Genomic DNA, 21,524 nt, shown 5'->3' with positions numbered 1-21,524 from the left:
TTTAAGTTTTCACTCTCAACTTCTTAATAATATTTCAAAACTCTTAAACGGCTCTCGGGTCCAGTGGATCTGATTTTGCCCATAAATCATTAGAATTCTGCTAAAGCATCCTGATTGCTCAGTTAAGGATTTACAGGAGACACCCCCTCCATGGCGCCTGTTTTCAAACGATAATTAGACCTTGTGAGTGTAATTATACCACAACAGAAGTTCAGGAGGCAGCTCACTTCATGCCTGAACTTAAAAGACGCAGTGAAATTCCTGAGACTTTCGGGGACGTGTTTTTAACCTACAAAGTTAAAAATGGGACCGTTTCCCTTTCGATCTGTAAGTGCTTGAAGATGCTTCATCACTCATCTGAAAGGCTTCTTCAGTGTTTAAATGCTGATGAGGGGTCCCGGGTGGGGGCTCTACCTTGGAGGTGGGTTCAAAACAGCAGAGCAGAGGTGGAGGCCTACACCACCAACTGACAGCGGCCTATAAAAGCAGAGAGATCCATTCCTAAGCGTTTTAACCACCACCTGCCTGCGTGACCAGAACTCACCTGATTGTAGGGCGGGGCAGAGACTCATGAACATGTCCTGACGTGTTCAGGCGTGTCAGCATCAGCTCAAAGGTTACAACCTCACTAGAGGTTAAATGGATGGGCACTCCATCAGATGAGAGGTGAAATGTCTTCAAGAACCTAAAAGAAGTCCAGTTGCCTTTGATTTGAGCACTTTAGACTAAAATTGGATGGAAAAAATAATAATAAAAATAAAATATCGACATTTTTGTTCCACAGCTGCAGAGTCCCCTTTTAATCTCGACAAGAAGTCCCGAGAATACGAGGATCTGTTATTTGATATGGAAATGTCCTTACACCGTTTGTCCACCAGAGGGCGATAGAGGGCCCGTTGGTTGCAGTTCATTTAGTGTCCAGCAGAGGGTGCTCAGGATGAGCAGGAGTAAATGAAACCGAACACCTGAACCTGCAGGAATTTCTTGCAGACATAAAGACCCGGATGACCTCAAATTTTCTGCTTCTAAAATCAGATAAAACTGAGGCTATTGTCCTCGGCCCTAGAAATAACCAGATTCTTACTCTGATGGCATTACCTTGGCCTGCAGTATCACTTTGAGGGACCTTGGAGGCTTTTTTGACCAGGATATGTTCTTCAGTGCACATATTTAAAAAATATGTAAGACTGCTTTGTTCCATTTGTGCAAAAAGAAATCAGATTGTTTAGATTAATCTGAGATGATTACATAATTTAGCAGTGCTGACTTGTAGACATGGTCAATCTGACACATTTATAGTCCCATAAGTGTTTGTGTAGCCACAGATACACCCGCCACCCCCCTCCCCGACCCTGGTGGACATAAATAAATGCAATAATTAGTCTGCTCTATCAGTGGGGGCCATGTATCGGCTGATATTAGCTATTTACTAATATATCTGTGTCAGCATTTATAATGACCAACAAATCAAAACCGAAGAGGCAGGAGAAACACCATTCACCAAACAGTTTGTCCACCAGAGGGCGCTCTGCAACTTTGAAACGCTTACAAACCCAGCTGATCCGGGCAGACAGTGCATACACAAGTAATCAGCATCACTTTGTAAGGACTACAGATAAATAATTTTAGTAAAATAAATTTGTTTTGAAATGACCAAATGGCACCAGTATGAAAGAAATGTCAGCCGGGCTCTACCAGCAGTATTTCAGAGCTACTTTGCCTTACCTGCAGCTCCACTCAGGCTGTGAAAAGTCATCACTTTCATAGCCTGAGTGGAATTTATTCACAGTGTAATACAGCAAAAAGCTTTATTTGCAAAACACCAGAACGTCAGAGGCCAGGTTGAGCAAAATCTTTATTGACCGAGAAGAGCAACCACAAATGATGATAGAATATACAACCCCACCAGCATGCCAGCGTTTTCATAGAAACTGTACAATGTGAAGGAATGTATGGAGCAGGAATTCATAATTATCATCAGAAGAAGAGGATGAGGAAGGAACAAACAGAAGCTTTACATCCATGTGTTTCGGTACAGTACGAGTTTGCTTCATATTTAATGTCACTGGGTCAGTCGTGTTTTTAAAACCTTCATTCTTCATTTAAATAGCGAGCATGTGTTTTCTCTGGTAGTGTCACCTGACTGTTCATGTCAGTTTTCCTCTGTCTGCGGGTGAGACCAGACGCCGCCGAGGTCTCCGGCAGTGGCGGCAGCAGCAGACGGCGCCTGGCTCAGCCTCCTCCACACCTGGGATCTCCTGACTGCAACCTATGAAGCGATCTGAACGAACGAGAGCGGCGGGGAGGGGGCAAACATTAAGGCAAAGTGGGGGGGGGAAGAAAAATCTAAAAATGTTTTTACCGTTTTTCTCCACGTGATCGTAGTTGGTGCTAAGGCCTCTTGGCTAAAAGAAGCGAGAGTGCCAGATTAAAATTTCTCCAATTGTTAACATTCAGTTCCCTCCGATTACAGGAAGCGTTTAGCGTGGAGGGGGCAGTGGGCGTGTGCAGAGCTGCCATTCAGTAACCTGTATAAACAGTCTCCACTACAACAGGGCTACAGGTGGTTATTCGTTGGCAGCGAGAGCGAGCCCTTCGTATTCAGACTACTTGATCGCGAGCGCTGCTCGTGCACACAAGGCATGCTAAAGAAACATTAATCGATACGTAAGGCAGCTACTTTTTATACTTTCCACTCCCTTGTTCACTTTGGCCACGCCTCCCATCTGACAGGGAGCGTGCAAGTACATTTAGAAAAGAAAGAGGCGGCGTCGAGCAGCTCTGACTGAATGTGTTTCGTTTTGTTTTTCTTTCAAGGCAGGTACTGGTAATCATATCAAAAGACAGCGAGCGAGTAGGTGAGCAAAACGAGCGTGGAGCGGTTGGCAAGCGGGCAGACGGGGAGGTGGATGCTGGGGGGTGGTGCTAAGAACAGCTGATTAACTGTGGTGTGAATACAATCACATTACACAACCATTGATACCATTATATAAAAAAGGCAAACAAAAGTTGATTGTACAGTTGCTTTTCCACATGTACTTATACTGAGAGAGGAAGACACCTTTTCGGGGGAGGTGGAGGGCAGGACTTAATCTCTTGAAGCAGTGAAAAACTGGGGGCAAAAACAGGAAGCAGAGGAGGGCGCAGGAGTAAGGTGCTACTTGGCACAGCTCGGTGGGGCGCGTGAGTGCATGGACAGAGGTGGGCTCGTGCGCAACCAATGAAATGTTGAGCAGGAAGGTGTTGATGGACGGACAGACGGGGGGGGGGGGGTTAGGTTGCTGCTACTGCTGCTGCTACTGGTGCTGACAGAGCGGGGCGGGTGGGGCGTTAAGACAGCGAGGCGTGAGATAAGGCATGAGAGCATGAAATGCACGACAAAAACAAAGAAGGCAGAAATGGCGGTGGACGTGGCAGGGATGGGAGGAGGATGAGGAGGAAGATGGAGGAGGAGGGGAGGGGCTGAGGGAATCCCTTGCGGCCCCCCCTACACCCCCAGCTCCAAACACAAAGGCCTCTTTTAGTCTTTCCAGTCTTTCTTGATGTTCAGGTTCCACTCCCAGGACAGGTGGTCGTGCTTGTCGTCGTCGGTGAACTTGGATTTGATGACGTAGTTGCCACGGGCCAGCAGGCCCTTGGGCGCCTCCTCCACCGTAGTCAGGAAGTCGTATTCAGCACCACGCGGCCCATAGCTGCCCACCATGTAGTCTGACTTGTCAACTGTCAACAAACGAGAGGAAACGTTAGATCTTTACATCGCGCTCAGCTCAGATTGTGAACAGGCTGGTAATTACCAACGTGTGGGCCATGAAGACACTGCAGGTGGCTGCGAGGAGTCAGTTACAGCAAAAAAAATTAAAATAACAGCTTCACAGGACTTAAATTTTTAAATATACATGGATATATAATTATAAAAGTTTTCTATAACTTCTATAATTTATACAACTTAATCCTGTAAAATAAGATCACTGTGATGGGCTGTCACGAGGTTGCACTGCACAGCAGGAGATGGAGATATTAAGAGAGGAGAGCTGGACGTCAACCCAGCAGCAGGAACGCTCGTCTGTATGAGGGAGTAAGAGCAGCACTGCTAGAGCTCTGCAAAACAACAACCAGCGAGATCCTCGTGTGTCAGAAACAGGAGCACTCCCGTTCCTTCATGTGGATGTGCCATCCTGGAGGAGCTAGACTGAAACTGAATGGGCTGCAGGGAGCAGCTCACTCTTATTTTGGGGAGTGCTCTGCTCTTGTTGCCTCTCCTGTGAACCTGTTGTCACTTCAATTTGCACCAAAAAAGGTGAAACAGATTCACAACAGTGTAACGGCACTGCCTTTGAGTCATTCTGTGATTCCCTTAAATTGTTATTAAAATAAAAATCCAATTGTAAACACAATCCAAACACAAACATAGGCTTTAAAAAGAGCCCGAGTTAGCCGCTTCAGCTCAGTAGGTAAGCAGGCGAGTGCAGCAGTCCCAGCAGCTGTGTCTCTCCTCTCCTCACTTTCCTGTCTGTCTTCACTGCTCCACCATCCAATAAAGGCAAAAATGTTCAAATAATACTTAAAAAAGTAGCATTTTGTGAGAGGCTGTTTTCGATAACTTATAAAGCTTCAGGCCCTGAAGAAGCTCTGGATCACAGGAGGTCTCAGGATTGTTGCTTCACTGTTTGTTCAGCCTGTAACAGTGTTGTTGTGACATGAGACGTCTTATCAACTTTCACTCGCCTTAATTCGGAGCTGCTGTTACATCTGTGGTTACTCAGTATTACCCATTACTCTGTGACTCAGTATCCCCTCTGTGTGCTTAAGCACTCTTTTATCTCTTTCATCGTAAGGAAAAAACTTTTAAATTTACTGATGAAGAGAAACATTTAAGTTGTGTGAGGGGTGACTGTGAGACTGAGGCCTGTACGTGTTTGAACGTAAACAAATGTGCTGTAACTGTAGCTAACGCGCCAAGGAGAGACAAGATTTTTTTTAAACAAAGAGCCAAAGTAAAACTCCCAGCAATTATCTGTTACACAGGCTCATTTCAGCTCGCTCCAAAGGAGCCTTTTTGATCCAGGAAAAACACTGATTCAACATCAGCGGCTGGCTCAATAATCAGCCCCAAACTGGCATTAATAGCTCATTTAGCAAAGTAAAAGCTGTGCATGCTTGTATATAAAAAGACTGATTAGCAGCACAGCTAATGAGCCTCTGGTTGTTGTAGGCTGCTGTTTGGCTGTTAGCACATGATCAGCTTTACATGCAGGAGCTGCATCCAACCAGTAACGCTGATCTTCAGAGGAACTGTGTTTGTAGAGACGTTTTTCACTCACTCTTCATTCCTTTCCTGAACGTCTGCTGCACATACTTCAGCCCCGACACGATCTCCCTGTTCACCTGAGGACACAAAGACATTGCATCAGACATGTGACAGTAAGACAGATCAACAAGTCTATGGCATTGTGCAAAAGTCTTGAGCTGGCCCTCATTTCTTTAAACTTTGCTTCCAAGGAGCCAGACTTTCTTCTGACTTGATCAAAAGTTCTTGAAGAAAGTGGTTTTTGGACATTGGCTGCTTTTTCACTCATTTTCAGTCTGTGGACCTTTTTCTATAGAAATGTTTTGTTTCCTGTTAAACTAATTAACCCTGAACTGTGAATAATTCAAGCCTAAAAATGCACCTAACTAGAGGGTGAACCAACATTGTGTATAAATATAACATCAACTCGTTGTTGGCTGCCTCTCACAGAAACAGAATTTGGTCCCATTTCTTCTATGAAACTATAAAAATGACAAGGATAACACAGTCTGACAGGCATAAAATACCATTTCTGCACCAAAAAGATGATTTCCAACATGCTTTTAGCTGAAAACTGTTTTTAAGCTGATAAAAAGCCTCTTGTCATCCTGTGAGCATCTACTACAATTCTCCTGCTACCAACTAATGTTTTAATGAGAGCGCAGATGACCTGACACCAATTACTTTTGAGATTTTGTATTTTTTGTTATTGAGTGGCTACAGATGGCTCTTTGTGGCTCTAAAACCTGCTTTGTAATTGTGATGTGGTTCCAGATAAATAACAATGTGTGTCTCTTTGTTTTTTTGTTGCTATGTACATCGTCTGTGCCTACATTACACTCAGTGGATTCAGAGGAAGTGAGCAATATTTCCTATAGTTAATGGCAGGAAATAAATGTTTTTAAAATCAAAGCCTCACTGAGCAGCAATCTGCCAACACTGAGCTCCTGTGCCAACAATATTTCAGTAAAATGTGCCTTAGAGGATGGCTGTCGAGTCCTGTCCAGTGACCCAAACTTCACAGATTTGAAAACATCACTATCAGTGGAACAGCTGTACTTTAACATGGTCTGCAGAAAACAAGGACAGATGCACTCATTTCTTAAACGGACCAGCAGCTCTCACCTTAAAGCTGATCTTTATTCTGTATTCTACTCCCTCCTTCAGGACAAAGGCCTGCTTCTTAAAGGCTTCCAGGTCTCCTGTGAGCAACAACAAACACAGACAAATCAATATAAGGTCCAAACCTTCACTTCAGCATTTTTTAATTTCATCTGTTATAAGGACTAGTGCCATTCATTCATTCATTCATGCAACCCTCTCACTCTCACGCTGATCAGTCTTCGCTAACTTCGCTAACCTGCTTAGCCGCGACCCTTCCTGTGTCGTGTCCTGGCTCTTTGGCCAGGCTGCTGTTACTATTATTATGGTCTTGGATTTCATTAAGCTGCTTCCCCAAGAGCGACCCACAGGTCATGCAGATGGGGGAACTTGAACATCTTGGACTGTAGCTGTCGACAGCAGCCCTCCCTCCTGCTGTGGAGATCCGTCGTGAGCTTGACAGCCACTCAAACACAAACCTGCAGCAGGTGGCGCTATGCTGAGCTCACAAAGGCAGCAGAGGAGAACAATACCACCGTCATCAGCTGCAGTCCAAGATGAGACTTACTGGAGAGGCAGCTGAATATATGATTTCTCACAAATAAATTATTGAGTAAAACATTTGCACAGGAAAGCTGGTAAAAAGCGAGAGCTAGACAGTCTGCAGGGCACAGAGCTGTTAGGACATCTGATTTCACTTCACAGTGACTTTTGTTTGTCATTGTCTCTTTTGGCAAAAATGAATTTAAAAATAAATTAAAAACACAAATGCATGAAGGTGTAAACATCAATAAATCATATAAAATCAAAAAGGTAAAATTACACAATTATCTAAAATACTGAGTTTTTATTAACTGATACAATGTTGATATTTCACAGCTGTACTGAGCGCACAGTTACCACCAAAGTACTTGTTACGCTGTGAGAGTCACACACGTCTTTACCCTCATGTTTCAATCTTAAAGATTCACTGAACATATGTTATCGTAGCTCCTGGAACCATCCACTAACATCGTCTCACTCTGTAGACCTCAAACATTACTCTGAGATAACGAGGTGTTAATTATAATGCAGATCGTCTCTTTTAGATCACGATCGTGAGGTGAAGCTCACGAGTACAAACTGAGCTGCTTCTATTCTGAGCACTCGCACACTGCTCCATACAGTGAGCTCACACTTTAGCCTCTAAGCTTTTATTTTACATCTACTTTACATTCTGGCAAGCTGCAACTAAAACAGTGTATGACCTTAGATTTTAGTACCGAGCTGCTGACTGTGACTGTATCGGTTTATATTAAAAAGAAATAAAAACGAGTGGATCAAACTTGGAGGTTAATCGACCATAAACAATTTAAAACTGCTTTTAATTAGAGACGTCAGGCTGTTTCACCAAAACGGGATGAAAACGTCACCAAAGCATCTTGTCTTCTGTTTTAAACGATGTGCACCTTTTACCTTTACAGCAGCACCTTCTTTTGTTATCTACCCCTTCCTGAAAGCACAGACCCAGCAGCTGACTGGTCAGATGTTGTTAGCAATGTTCCCCACGGAGTGACATGACCCGAAAGCATTTACATGGAAACCACGATGGGAGCTCTTCAAATGATCCAAATACTGAGGAAAGCTGCTTCGGTGCTTCCTTTATTGCCTCCCTTAGCAGAGCAACACTGGCGAACAGTTCATGGCGAAAACACCATCTACTACTAACAGACAGTCTTGTTAAAAGCACAAGTTCCACTGGATCACTTCTCTAGATGGAAGTGTCCTAATGTCTTAACAAACATGCTTTTTTCCTGTATGCACTCTGTTACTCTAGTACAGAAAACAAAGCTAAGATTAAAAATGTGCAGAACATAAGTGATTAAGAAAAGAGGCGACACAGGAGACATTTTTGGACAAGGAAAGCTTTTGGTCTAGAGAAAGTAAAGTTATTAGTTGTCATACTTCTAAACTACAAGCCTGTCACGCAAAAACGCATATGAGGCTCAGTATCGTGCTCAAGGACACTACGTCAACTGGCAACTTAATAACTGACCTTCTGATTGGTACCCCTTAAAATCACCCACTAATCTGTAAACCACTAATTTAATTATATCTGAATTTAAAGGAAAACCTCTGCAAAATGTTTTTTGGAAAGTTCAGTAATTTCTTGTTTGTTTTTTAATTACACTCTTAAATAATCCAGATTATAACAGTTTCAGTTTTTTGCCTTAACACATTTACACCCCTCCCTTCTGTCCCTCCTCGGGACACTAAAATCCTCTGGCAGTCCCGTGGGAGCTGACTGCCGTGCTGACCGTTGCTGCCCTGTTGTTCCCAGGCCTCTAAAAAGGCTTTTAAACTGAGCTGTTTCCAGTATGTTCTTGCTGAGTAGAGTGTGTCCTCCTCTTCCTTTGAGCCCTCTTAAACCCAAGCTTCACAAGAAACCAACAACAAAGAAGGAAGTGAGCCCAAAGAGACTCAAACCTCTGCAGAAACTAAGAAATATTTTAAAGTTCAGAAAGTTAGTGTTCCAGTTTTATTTCCTGCTCCTGAAGTACAAAAACAGACAACTTACACTAATCTTTGCTTCTTCTGCTTTTCCTTCTTCCTCCTGCAAGCTTCTTTTTACCACAGTCTCTGTGATCACAGAAGTAAGAGTCTTATATTTTGGGCCAGTTTGTAAGTCATTTGAACCCGAAACTGTGAGGGCGCGTTTTATCATCAACCTTATTAAACGTTTTGGTTCCTTGCATAACAGGAGAAATGACTGTGCCATGAAACATCTTAAAGATATTAGTTTCAGGGACTTTTTATTGAAAAGCAAAACATGTTTTATCTCCAAATACAAACACAATGGGGACAATTCATTTTAACGTCTCCTGAGTGTTTCTTAAGCCTGACAATATTCAGCTTTAAGGACAAACACACGAGCATAGCTGAGGGCTATCTGTGACTTTAAACTGGAATTAATGGCAGGATTTTTGAAAAAGTCACAATCAGCCAAACTGGACTGTTGTGCCTTTATTTACCGTGTGGACAGTCACAACTTTATCTGAGAAAGCAGTAAAAGCTGCAACGAGGAACAGGACAAAATGTCCTGGACTGATCCAAATCTAGGCCAGCTGGGCCCAAAGCTGCTCCAGAGGAGCGAGAAGATGCAGTTCAGACCTACAAGATTATAAAACTCTGGAATATTTGACATTAACTTTTAAATTAGTGCCACGAATTAAAAAACTAAATCCAGTCGCTGTAGTTTGTCCATTTCTCTCTGCTTCTGGGATGTGTCGCTAAATCTTATTAGTAGCAGATTCAGACCTTCACAGAGTAAGTGCTGCTGGATGGAATTATAATAGGCAGAGTCTGTACTGGGGGTGCAGGACAAGCACGTCTGAGAGCTTTGAAACAGGATGAAAATGATTTGAAAGAAAATAACGGTGTGAAAATGTGATGGAACAACACGTTGTTGACTTTGGCAGCGTGGCCTCGAGTCTCGAGTCCCCCACCACCACCACTGAAGGAGATTTACTGGCCCATGAGAGAAAAAAGGCATTTCAATTATTTTATAGATGGGAGCCGGGAAATTAATTTTCCCAAGGGGCAACATGCGAAACGGGGACTGTTGGACGTTTGTCTCAGCAGTTTGCTTCACAGGTGAGCTCATCACTCTGAATGAACTCGAGGATGCTCAATTATATCCTCTCATATTTACAATTATTTTGGTGCGGCTACTCAAGAAACTTGAAAATATCTTGCACATACTGAACTCAGCAGCAGATTCCTCTAACTTTAAACAAAATAAAATTGGAAAAATAACTGAGGTGAGGATGTTGGCGGGACACAGAGTTATCCAGGTACTCCTTGAGTCACGCACAAATGTTTTTTTCCACAGTGCCAACCACGATCCCTGCACATGCACATGGGTATGAAGAAGGTGCCCAGGCAGCTGGGAAATAGCAAACAACTGAAAACCTAAAGCAGCGGACCAAAAGAGACAAACCCGGAAACAAACATAACTGCGGGCCACTTATTAATAATCCTTCCCCAGGTTCCCCTACGGCAGCGGTCAGCAACCTTTAACACTCAAAGAGCCATTTGGACCCGGTTTCCACACAAAAGAAAACACTGAGAGCCGCAAATACTTTTTGACATCTAAAATGAAGTTAACACTGTATATATTGTTTTTTACCTTTATGCTTTGTGTGAACAACTAAGGTGTGCCGCTTATGAAATCCATGAAGTGCTACAGAGAAAATTACATTTTATTTATGTAATTAACACATTTTGAACTCTTAAAGAAATATAACAAAAGGAAAGGAAACTAAAATGATCCATGTAGCAAACAAAAACTGTTGTGATATATATATATATATATCGCCTTTGGGCTTTTGGAGCCTTGACCTGAATTTTAAAAAAAAAAATTGGGAAAAAAAGCACGATGCTGCTAAAAAATGAAAAATAGATATTTGCAAAATTCTGCCTAAATATGTATTTTACCTGGTTAATGTGTGTGGCGGGGCGTGGTCTGCAGCGCCGCTGCCTCGCCTCGCCGCCTTAACGTCTGTGGTATCTATGCTAATGTGTTGGTATGTGTCGGGCTGTGAGCTGCAAAGCTACAGCCGGCTGTATGCGTACAGCAACCGTGTGTGAAAAGTGGTCAATAAAGAGATGCTGAAAAGCATGTTGATGCAAACATCGTCGGGTCTGCCGTGATATGTTTACAATGAGACTTCTGTTCCTGAACCTCTGCGCACAGCGCCTGCAAATCGGGGCTGTACGAAGTCACTTCATCTTTACGCAGGACTGTAAGCTGTCATCTGTGAGGCGCGAGTGGTGTTTGTCTTTAACATAGTTCATGGTGGAGAACAGCTGCTCACATAATGTGGATCCAAAGAGCCATAACTGGCCTACCTGGGGTTGAAAGTCTCGATAAATGCACGGCGTGTCGGCGGGTACACCGGCTTCCGCGAGTGTGACTCTTATATTGAGCGATGAAAAAAATAATAGAATATAATTTTATTTTTATATTTCAATAGTACAATAATCTTCCAATTTAGAACTACAAGTTAAAAAAACTAACATAAAGAAAATATACTTCAGCTAAATACTTCTAATTTATTTTCCCAAACCACGCGGAGCCGCACTATAAGGACTAAAGAGCCACATGCGGCCGACCCCAGGTCTACGGAAACCCGTAGGAAGGATCAACAGCTCCAATATGGCGCCATTAGTTATCAAACACTGAATGTTGGGGTTCAATCAGAAACTTCTACTTGATTTCTGCCTGAACACAGACTCACCACAGAGGTCCAGGACCAGCGGCTCAGGAGCACTATCACAGACCAAACTCATCCGGATCACCTGGACGTTGGGAACATTGGGATCTGAGACAAGACCAAAGAAACAGGTGATTCAGTACAGACGTAGCAAACATGCTAAACATGTGTCTCATACTACCCAGATTACTGCTGGCTGCTCCATAGTTTATATTCATAACTTTTATTTATCCTTAAAGACACTTTAACGTCGTTTTCACATGCAGTCTGCTAAACCCAGACATTTATAGCAGGTCTGCATGTGATGTAAAAATCAGCTACGTGTTTGAAGTGTTTGAACTCAGGGGAGCTGAAATCAGGACAGGCTGCTGTAGTTGGGACAGATTCTGCATTAATTACTCTTCAGTTTGTTCTCAGTCAACAATTCAAACTTTCTCCTCACAGCAGGAAGCGTACTGATCATCAGTGTTTGACAGACAACACTAGGCCACAGGTTACTATAAAGACATACAACTCCAGCTTAGTCCTGTGTTTTTTAATAAAATGCACAATGCATCAAACAGGATGTAACAGTTCAATGACAAACCAAAAACAACAAAAACATCTGCTTTATTGTAACACAGCACCACCTTCCTGCACTGTGATACCTACAGGGACCTCTTCTGTATTGTTGAAGCGGTGAACAAGAAACACATCAGAGTAATGGACTTTAATGTTTATCATTAAATCAAATAAACATATTTTTCTGTTTTTAATTAATCACTTCTAAAGAAAAACCGAGATACAATTTGAACTGTGGTTTTGCAGAACCGTTACACACACACTCAGACACACACAGTGTATTACCAGCCTCAGAGATCCCAGAGCCAAGCAGGGCTTCCTTATATTTGCGTAGGCTTTCGTCATCCTTATCCAGCTCATGGATCTCCTTCACTGACTTCTGGGCTGGAGGTTTGTAGTTCACTGGCTCTGGCTCTTCATTTTCAGCGGCGATAGCTGCTAGCTGCTCCGTAGTCACGTCATCGTCAGCCATGTCTGGAGGGGGAAAAAAATGTGAGTGACGGTATAGCGAGCATGGAAAGAAAGCAGGTGGGCAGACGTCCTATATTCTTACTAACACTTGTCTCTTGGGGAGGCAAGTGTTTTGTTGTAAACAAAAAGACAAACTCTGCTGTGTGTAGCATCTAATCTCACTTCTTTGAAGTAGTAATAATGAGAGGGGAGTCATGAACGAGGCGTCAAGCATCCCATGATGCAGTCATTTAGGTCAGATGAAAACAACTGTGTTCCCCTGGCATGGATGACATGAGTCTGGTCTTTTTCACCTCTATTACATTCATCCAAGCAACAGCTTCACAGCAGTGTACACCGCAGTCGTGTATATTTGTTTTTCTCAGCGATGTTATCAGGGAAGAGTTTCAAGGATAACAAGAACAAGGAATAACATTTGTTTTGTCCTCATAAACCTCCAAATAAGGAAGCCATCTCATTTATGTCAGGAAAGCAAGATGATCGAGTTAACCTGATGCAGAGACAATGGGTTTGTGTTTCATTTGCACAGAAACTAACTGTGTTCCCGTTTTAAGGAGGCTAATGCCCAAAAACTTTCCACTGCTCAAACGCACAGTGTAACAAAAGCAGGAAGAGCTGTGCTTGGACCGAGAGTCTTAAAGCTCACATTAAAGCCCCCCTCCCACCCACAGCAAAACAGAAAAAAAAACACAGGGACTGAATGCACCACTGCCACTCTAGCATACATCGCTTACAATTACACTTTAGTCCTGGTTGTGTATCTTTAATCACTTAAGAGCAGCCACTTTGATGTTGTAAATAATTACAGGAGCATTTTTAAAAAAAACCTAAAGGACAGCTCTGCACACAACGAACTCTCTGTAATGTGGAAAAACCAGCAGAGAGAATTCAGGACGTAAACTCTCTTTGCTCAGATGCAGTGACTCCACTGCTTCACAGGGCTGCTCCATTATGACAAAAAACATCCATGCCTAGACTAGACGTTTAAAAGAATGTCAAGCGCATGAATGGAGCCATTTGAGGTGGTCTGGGCATCTGAACAGGACGCCTCCTGGACAACTCCAACTTCGAGAGGTGTTTCGGAGACACAGGAGGAGATTTTAAGAAACAAGATGTATTTACTGAACTTAGAATATTTTACAGGGGATTTTCTTAGGATTTATGTACAATTTCAATAAAATGTTTTATTTAATAAATAGATAAATGTAAGAAATAAAAGGGGTACACAGCTGTGGTGGAGGACGTACAAGGTTATGACATGGGGAGTACTCTTACGGGAAACTGCTGGTCCCTGCCAGCCTGCAGCCTGTACTGCAGGATGTTTGTGGTAGATATTGGACCTGCCCACCTCAGAAGCCCTGCAGCAACAGCCACAAACTCAGTGATAGCAAACAGTTAAAGAGTTTGGGTGAGGGATGCTGGCAGGTGTACTCGTTTGTCTTTCTTCTAGAACATGTTCGCCTATGGAAACTTGTTAGTTTTTCTCCTTCTAGGCAGACCAGGTTTTTCCATCATCTTGGTCAAAGCTGAACACGAGCGAGTCCGAGCTTTCAGGGAGGGGCGAAAGCTCACTGCTGTACAGGAAAAGGACCAAAACAGAGCCGATGTGTTTCCTCTGACTATAAAAGTTAGTGAAATAATGTCAACATGCACGCTAGAAAGATCTGCTGCACCATGATCGTTTTAGTCACTATACTCTTGATTTTTTTATAATCCGTTCTTATTCATTAGGTGATATTTAACTAGGCTGGACATTTTTCACAACTGGTAAAAAAATTAACTGCTAAGTCAACATCACTGTGATCTGCTTCAGTTAGTTCAACAATACAGCAAACGTAGCTGTGAACTAATTGTACCTCCATCTCCACCCAGCAGTGCTCAGCCAGCAGTGTTTAATACCTCCATGACATTCGTTTACATTTCAGCAGCAACAGATGGATTAAATGCTTCGAGTCTCCAGCCTCAGATGCAACACTGTGTAAACTGTGGCTGTAACTAAAAGACTGGAAGTTTGAAAAGAACTGTGGATAATGCAAATGTCCCAAATAATTTTAGTGATTAGTGATTTTTGTGATACAAATCGTAAGTTTGAGTTTGTCTGCATACCTCTCTCTTCTCTTATGAACTGCCTAAACTAGCAGGCATCATAGAAATGTCTATAAGCAGCACAGACGTGAACTATGCGAGGAGCCGCAGCCATAAACATGCCTGAGCAGGAGCCAAAATCCTGCTTCAATTTTCCGCTTTTCTATTCCTTACAAACGCACCATTATATATGCACAATCTCTTGCACCTGAAGGAACCAAAATTGTGTGACTAAAGTAAGACTTCAAGAACTCCTTCAAAATGTGATTATTAGCTGCTGGTTGCACAAATTCTCCTTAATCAAGCAGAGCCTTTAAACACCAAACTTTTACTTTGGTCAAGTTTCTCTTGCGACTTCAGATATACCTTCCACTCAATAAAAATAAAATGCATTATTAGAGCCATGTACAATGATAAAAAAAACTTTGTTTTTTTAAATGCAATCTTCATTTGAGTTCATGTTTTGCATAACTAAATTGCAGATTTAACTGCGGTCAAATTTAGATCACGGTTACTCGACGAGGAGTGAAACTCCTGGCATTAACTCTTAGTTTTTTATTTATATTTTTGGTTTGCATGGTCTCCCTGTTACGAAATTTCTTAAAGCTAAATATTTTTCCCACTGAGCACCGTACAAGTACATCAGTCTTTTACTGGTAGCTTTTAGATTGTTTTGTCCCACAAAAGGCTAATTTAATCCCTTTATACACTGCTATCTTATCCTGTGAGACCATATAATAATTTATTAGTAGACAAGCTCCATTTACTTTATTCTCCAAAGTTTGGTCAATCGGGCAGCACAGAAAGTGATCATTCTGACACAGTTTTACGCAAAGTGTGACCCTAAAGAGCCGTGCTGATGGGCAGTCAGCAGTTTTTTTCATAATGTGGAAAACTGATGTGTTATTTTTCTTCAGCTCACTTTTATAACTGATGGTTGGTTCAGTAAATGTGTACTTAAACTTCGTGACACTGAGGCTCTGTTTAATCAGAAGGTCAGTGGATTGATTTCCTCCAGTCCATCTGATACCAAACCTCGAGTTGACCCCGATGCATCCATCGGAAGGTCAGAAGGTGTATGAATGTGTGTGTGTGATTTGAGTGCACAAATTAAGCAGAAAGATGCTATATGAGTACCAGTCCATTCACCATTGTAGAGAAAGGGAAACAATCTACAACTGTCCACTTTAGCTCATACTGGGCTGTATGTGTCCCACCTAAAATAAATTGGCCATCACTGATTTTGACCTTGAGTTGCACTTTGAGTGAGCTGTCAACCACACAACTCAAGTGAATAAATTTTAGGATATTCACTTTGTATTGTTACTAATAAAAGCACAAATGTCCCACTGCCTGCTCAGCCGCTTTTTCTCCACAAAGTGAGGAAATAAAATATTTATATTTAACCTCATATGATTAAATTTGGACAACTGAAGATGTTTTCATGAGGAGTAAGGACACCTGTAACGTCAATACCTCACGGGATTAGCACAGGTCTGAAATATGGAACAGTCACATTTTCAGATAGTAGAAGTTACCTTTCAAATGAACTATCGTGCATGCGTTTAAGCACTACGGTTCTCCTGTCACAAGCTTTTCCATTTGAGCAAACATTCAATAAAAAGGTTAAAAATTTAATTTCTGGTAAGCTCATAAATGTATTTTAGATTTAAATAAATTAGTATAATAATATTTGTGCTTTTATTTGAGGAAAGCTGAAAAAAATCCCATGTTTTATGAATTGTAAAAAAAAAAAAACATAAAGTATCCTCGTGTGTTTTCACTTTCAACAGTTCACGTGCTCTCACAGGACATGATGTAAGAAGTTAATAAAAGTGATATTAAGAAGACTCCCCTTGTGCTGTCATGCCAAATATTAACATTAGGACATTTCATGAGTGGACTAGAACCCAGTTTGACAGACTCGCCCCACACAGCCTTCAGCAGGCTCGCAAACAGGACGGGAAGCTTAAAGAAACTTCAATTTCACAAACAGAGGAAGCATGCGGGAGCCTGAAGCCTCATCAGTGCAGTGTGTCACTAACGTTTACATCCTCTGTTTGGTGTTGGGTTCTTTTGGGTTCATCTATTTTTGTATCAAAAACTAAGAACAACAACCTGCAGGGCAACAGCCAATCCAGACTGTTACCCCTGCCGGCCTCATGCAAACATTAATAACAAATACAGAATTTAATAGAGACATGGAGGTTTCTGCCTGCTGTAATTTTGAGCAGCAAGATAATTTAAATTACGGCGACTGGTGCTACCCCTTTGTTGCCTTGTTCTTAGGTTATCGCATTCACAAGATTTTCAGATAACTTGACCTCTGACCTTCAGGTTGAGTTCCCTGAGATATGCAGATAGATAATTCCTATAGTAATAATTTGAAGCTCCGAGGTCGCCTCATTCTCGAGTTATCGCATTCCAATCTTAGGTGTCCGTACTGGCCGCCCGCACGGCAGGGAGACAACAATACCCTGCAAACAACAATGTTTTGCACATGGACGATGATGTCAGGGATCAACGATGGTCAAGGTTAATGTTTGTTGTGCATTTTTGTGCATGTTAGTCAGCGACCGTGTGCGTGCGTGTGTGTCTGTCTGTTTAATGCCGTCTGTAATTGCTTTTTAAAGAATCATCATGATGTTACAACATGTTCAGAACCTGCCGACGGCTTACTTAATAATAATTTACTATCCAAACTAACAGCCCCACGTCAGTGCTTAAAGTTTTGCGGACCCCATGCATGCTTTTACTGACCTGCAAGATAAAAAAATAAAAAAAAACTTTTATTCGTTTTTGTTTTTTAACTATAAATAAAATTGAATTTAATGTGTATGACATTATTTATGTTTTATATTCATCTAAATCTGAAAAACAATGTTACAAAAGCCTTGAAATAAATCTAGTCTAGTACACCCTGGGCTGCTGCCAGTTTAATTGAGTTAACAGTTAATCTGCATAAATAGGCTTTTATTCTAACTTCTCTAGCTTTAACATGGATTTTTCTCTGTGTAAGGAAAACGGTGGCCTATGCGAGGAGCTGAAAGTTTGCTTTATGTCATGTTTGCGCTGGTTGTTGATGTGGATAGACGAAGGACTCACACCAGCTGTTTATCAGAAAGGTTTTAATAGTTTTGGACGAGACAAACATGTTTTTTTTTTTTCACTGCGACTGAGTTCACTTTCTCGGTAACAACGCCACCTCCCCGCTTTTCACCACGTGTCTGTAGACAGACTGTGGCTCCACGTTAAACTGTGACAGCATCATCTCCACAGCTGCTGTTGTGTTTTCCGTCTTTTTGCTGAGAAATGTAGGAACTACCTGGCTTAAATCTTCTAATACTCCACGTCACTATTTCATGTCTATTTTAGTCACAAACGTGGATGAAATGCTTACAAAGCACTGAAGCAAAGAAGTTACATTGAGGATTTTTTGTAATCAAGTGGTTTGCATTAATCAATAAATCTGGAAAATTTTCCTCAAATACTAACATATAAAAAAAATCTGAGCCTGACCTACACAAGAACTGGGAATATAAAATGTCTTGTAGGAGCAGTCGAAAATAAGTGAGCCAAACTCTTCTCAGCTTTGAGGTGATCATCTTAAGCGACTACCAATGTGAGTGAATTATACCACTGATTGATTTATCACTGGGTGGTAAATACATTAGTGGGTTACCTAAGCAACCAGAGTCTGCTATGTCCACCAATGCAACCAACAACCTGGAGACAATGAGCAAATATATGTGAACCGGGCTTCATAGCTGCTACTATATAACCATTTATTATAAAATAAATATCTTCTGACAACTCCTTTCTTTACAGCTTTTGTAGGGTTGGAAATACAGACTCACCTCCTTGTATTAGTCATGTGTAATTTATTTGCCAAAGAGAAATTATAAAATATATTAAATTATATCTTGTTATTCGTCTTTTGCATTTATTGAATTTCTTTCTTTTCTCATCCACTGGGCTTTTTGAGTAGTTAAATATGTTACGTTAGTGGACCAATAGTAGCACTGAGGAGAGAATGATTATGGGGACCTGCATTGACACACCTTACCAAATCTGTCAACATTCCTGCTTTTCCCAGTTTCTCCCATATTTTAGGACCATCCACAATCGTGTTTTCCATGTTTATCTAATATTGCACAAGCTGCCAGACTGTCTATGAAACAGTCTACGCATAGAATGCATAAAAACTGCATGCTATTTCAGCACATCTGTCATTGGTCCAATCTCAGCGCAGAAAAACCAGGTAAGGGTTAAACAAACTAACTGCTACCTTAGCTGTTTGACTGTTTTAAGTCTCTTTAGTGCAAAAATTCAGTAAAGAGCGACATAGTTGGCTCTTCAGACGTGCTTAGCAGGGAATTATTAAATTTGGTACAGTTAGAAAGAAATTAAATCAAACTGAGCTTTATAAAACATTAAGTTAGTCGTTAACAACGTATAAATGAAACAGTAAAAACAAAAATGGCGCCCTCTTTCAACCAAAGTAGTGTCACCAAAACTATTTCACACATCACTGGCTTCCTCCTGGTTATGCTAACTTAATAAATCAAAGTTATACCGTGTCACCAAAACAGTTTCTCATATCACAGTCAGGTGAATATGCAAACTGAAAGTCTCCAGATCTCCAGAAAGTCTTATAATTTCCAAATGTTGCAGCATTTCCTTTTGTATGATCTGAGAAGATCTGAGCTCCTGTATCAATTCGACATCACTGAAATAGCGGTACACTCATGTTCAATCCAGCCATGATGCACGCCATACACAAGCCAACAGTTTGTTAACAGCTGAAAGGGACTCCAGCTCCATTCAAGAACAGCAAAGAGGGGGAATGAGATGCTCCAAGGGAGTAGCTGTGTTTGCTTCTTTAAAAAAGAGAAAGACTTTCGCTGTGGGGGCGTGAGTTTATTTCTCTGCTGTGAAAACGTTAACGCCAACAAGTAAAAAGTCAACAAACCGGCGCCAAAGTGCCATTACATCTATCTGACCTTCATAACGGGCAGCCTGTTAATGAGTAACTCCATGTGCAAAGAATTTAAGTTTTGTTAAAGTGTAATAGAGGCTAACAGATGATTATTTATTATTTAGGTTCATCATCAAATCATTTCACACTCTATACACACCTGACAGAAGAATGAACCTATATAAACCTATATAAAAGGCTCACTTATAAAATAATAAGAAATAATAATAATACTCTAATATATCATGTAATCTCTAAATTGTATACATTTTTGTTCATAAACTAGTTCTTGGAAGGTCTGACTGTCATTTTGTCGTTTGTAATCTAGATAAATCTAATCCCAGATGAACAGAGTAACAACAACATATATTAAAAACAAAGTGTAACTTTTCTTTTTGTGGGGCTTTTTTTTAACGTATTGATCTCTAACTAACACACAGAATTAATAGTTCGTTTGTCAAAGTGTGTTATTATTTGCCTTAGGCAGGCATATAAACACAAAGACTTTCAGAGTTTCCTATATTTATTTTTCCTGCATTAAATTAAATTAAAAACAAAACAGCTCTTTCAATGAAATTTAATGAACGCATGTTTATTTTAAAGATAATATCACGGATCTTTGCAAATTTTCCTCAATTATGTATTATCCGCGAAAAACCCCAGATGAACCGCAGCTGCCATGGTGATAAAATAGTAAATATATCTGTCATTATTAGCCGGGTAACTAACCTCCTTTTGACAGCACATCAGTTTACTCACGCCACTGGTTCATTAGCCTGAACGATTAAATCATTAATACTGAACAATGTGGCTCAACTTTTCCTGCCGCCGACCCCCTCCTCTCACACAGGGTGGGACTGAGGAGCGAGACAAGTGGCTAGCTCGTTAACCGCTGGGAACAATTCAGCCGAGCTAACCGGAGCCTGCAGCTAACATTAGCATGACAAGTTATCATCAGCTGACGGGAGCGGGCGCGACAACGGAGCGGCTTCACGGACGCGCGCCGGTTATGGTTGCTCTAGAGAGGGCGTTAGAAGCTGTCCTCGAAGCTGGAGACGCTTACCTTTAAATTAAACGCAGTAGTGTTTTCAGGAGCCTTTGCAGTAAGTGCGTTCGTTGCTCTCTGGGCTCTCCTGCAAGTATGGCGAACAAGGGGACGGCGCCGCCCCGTGCGCCGTCCCGCGCGTCACGTTCCCGGGAGCGGGTCCGCGGCGCGCACGCCCTACGTAGGTGACGCGCTTAAAAGCTTGTGTTTAGTTTTGGGTTCAGTGGGATAGTTTCGCTCTGCTGTCACACTTTGTACTGTGATAAAAGGTACAGAGGATAACGGGACATATTTAAAACTGACTTGTGTATTAAAAAAACACTGATTGCTTCTAATACTTACTTGTAAAACTCCTTGAAGTACATGTTTGTTTGTCTGATTTAAAATCTTTTGTGTGTGCAGAGGCAAATTCTTACAAAACCTACACCTTCTGATAATTTTTGTTAATCATATATAATATGTGGCACGGGTGTAATGAGCCATAACTTCAACCTAAATCTTTTTTATTACCAATTTATGTGTTCTTTCCATCTAATTCAATTAGTTGTTTTCTGTTTCTTTGTTTTATTCTGGCCCTTTCCTGGTCTATTTGCTAATAGCCAAAAATAAAAGCCATTATTATTTATTAATAACCTAGGACCAGTGCCTCGGGGCACTGACTGCAAACACTGTTGCCTTAAGTCTTCAGTGAGGCAGGGACCGGCATCCCCGTGTGGATCATTATCGCACAGCTGCAGTTGA

The 21,524-nt window shown here is 41.5% G+C and overlaps 1 protein-coding gene across 1 annotated transcript; it reads right to left on the bottom strand.

Moving 5' to 3' along the window:
• Positions 1–1,837: 1,837 nt before the first annotated feature.
• On the bottom strand, positions 1,838–20,915 carry LOC120734569 (rho GDP-dissociation inhibitor 1-like). The gene is made up of 6 exons (XM_040033423.1): positions 20,802–20,915; positions 12,490–12,678; positions 11,668–11,751; positions 6,413–6,489; positions 5,322–5,385; positions 1,838–3,720 (listed from the first exon to the last, which is right to left on the bottom strand). The coding sequence occupies exons 2-6, from the start codon at positions 12,674–12,676 to the stop codon at positions 3,521–3,523; spliced, it is 612 nt and encodes a 203-aa protein (XP_039889357.1). The 5' UTR covers positions 12,677–12,678; positions 20,802–20,915; the 3' UTR covers positions 1,838–3,520.
• Positions 20,916–21,524: the final 609 nt, after the last annotated feature.

The sequence above is a fragment of the Simochromis diagramma genome, unplaced genomic scaffold (assembly GCF_900408965.1).
Source record: "Simochromis diagramma unplaced genomic scaffold, fSimDia1.1 OVJJ01000571.1, whole genome shotgun sequence".
In the NCBI taxonomy this organism is placed as follows: domain Eukaryota; kingdom Metazoa; phylum Chordata; class Actinopteri; order Cichliformes; family Cichlidae; genus Simochromis; species Simochromis diagramma.
Note: the sequence above shows the minus strand (reverse complement) of the source record. Positions and strands in the feature narration are given on the sequence as shown.

Coding starts and splice junctions, on each gene's coding strand:
- LOC120734569 (XM_040033423.1), bottom strand. CDS start 12,676: ATGGCTGACGATGACGTGACTACGGAGCAGCTAGCAGCTATCGCCGCT. Junction 11,752..12,489: donor CTCTGGGATCTCTGAGGCTG/GTAATACACTGT, acceptor GTCTTGTCTCAG/ATCCCAATGTTCCCAACGTC. Junction 5,386..6,412: donor GAATAAAGATCAGCTTTAAG/GTGAGAGCTGCT, acceptor TTGTGTCCTCAG/GTGAACAGGGAGATCGTGTC.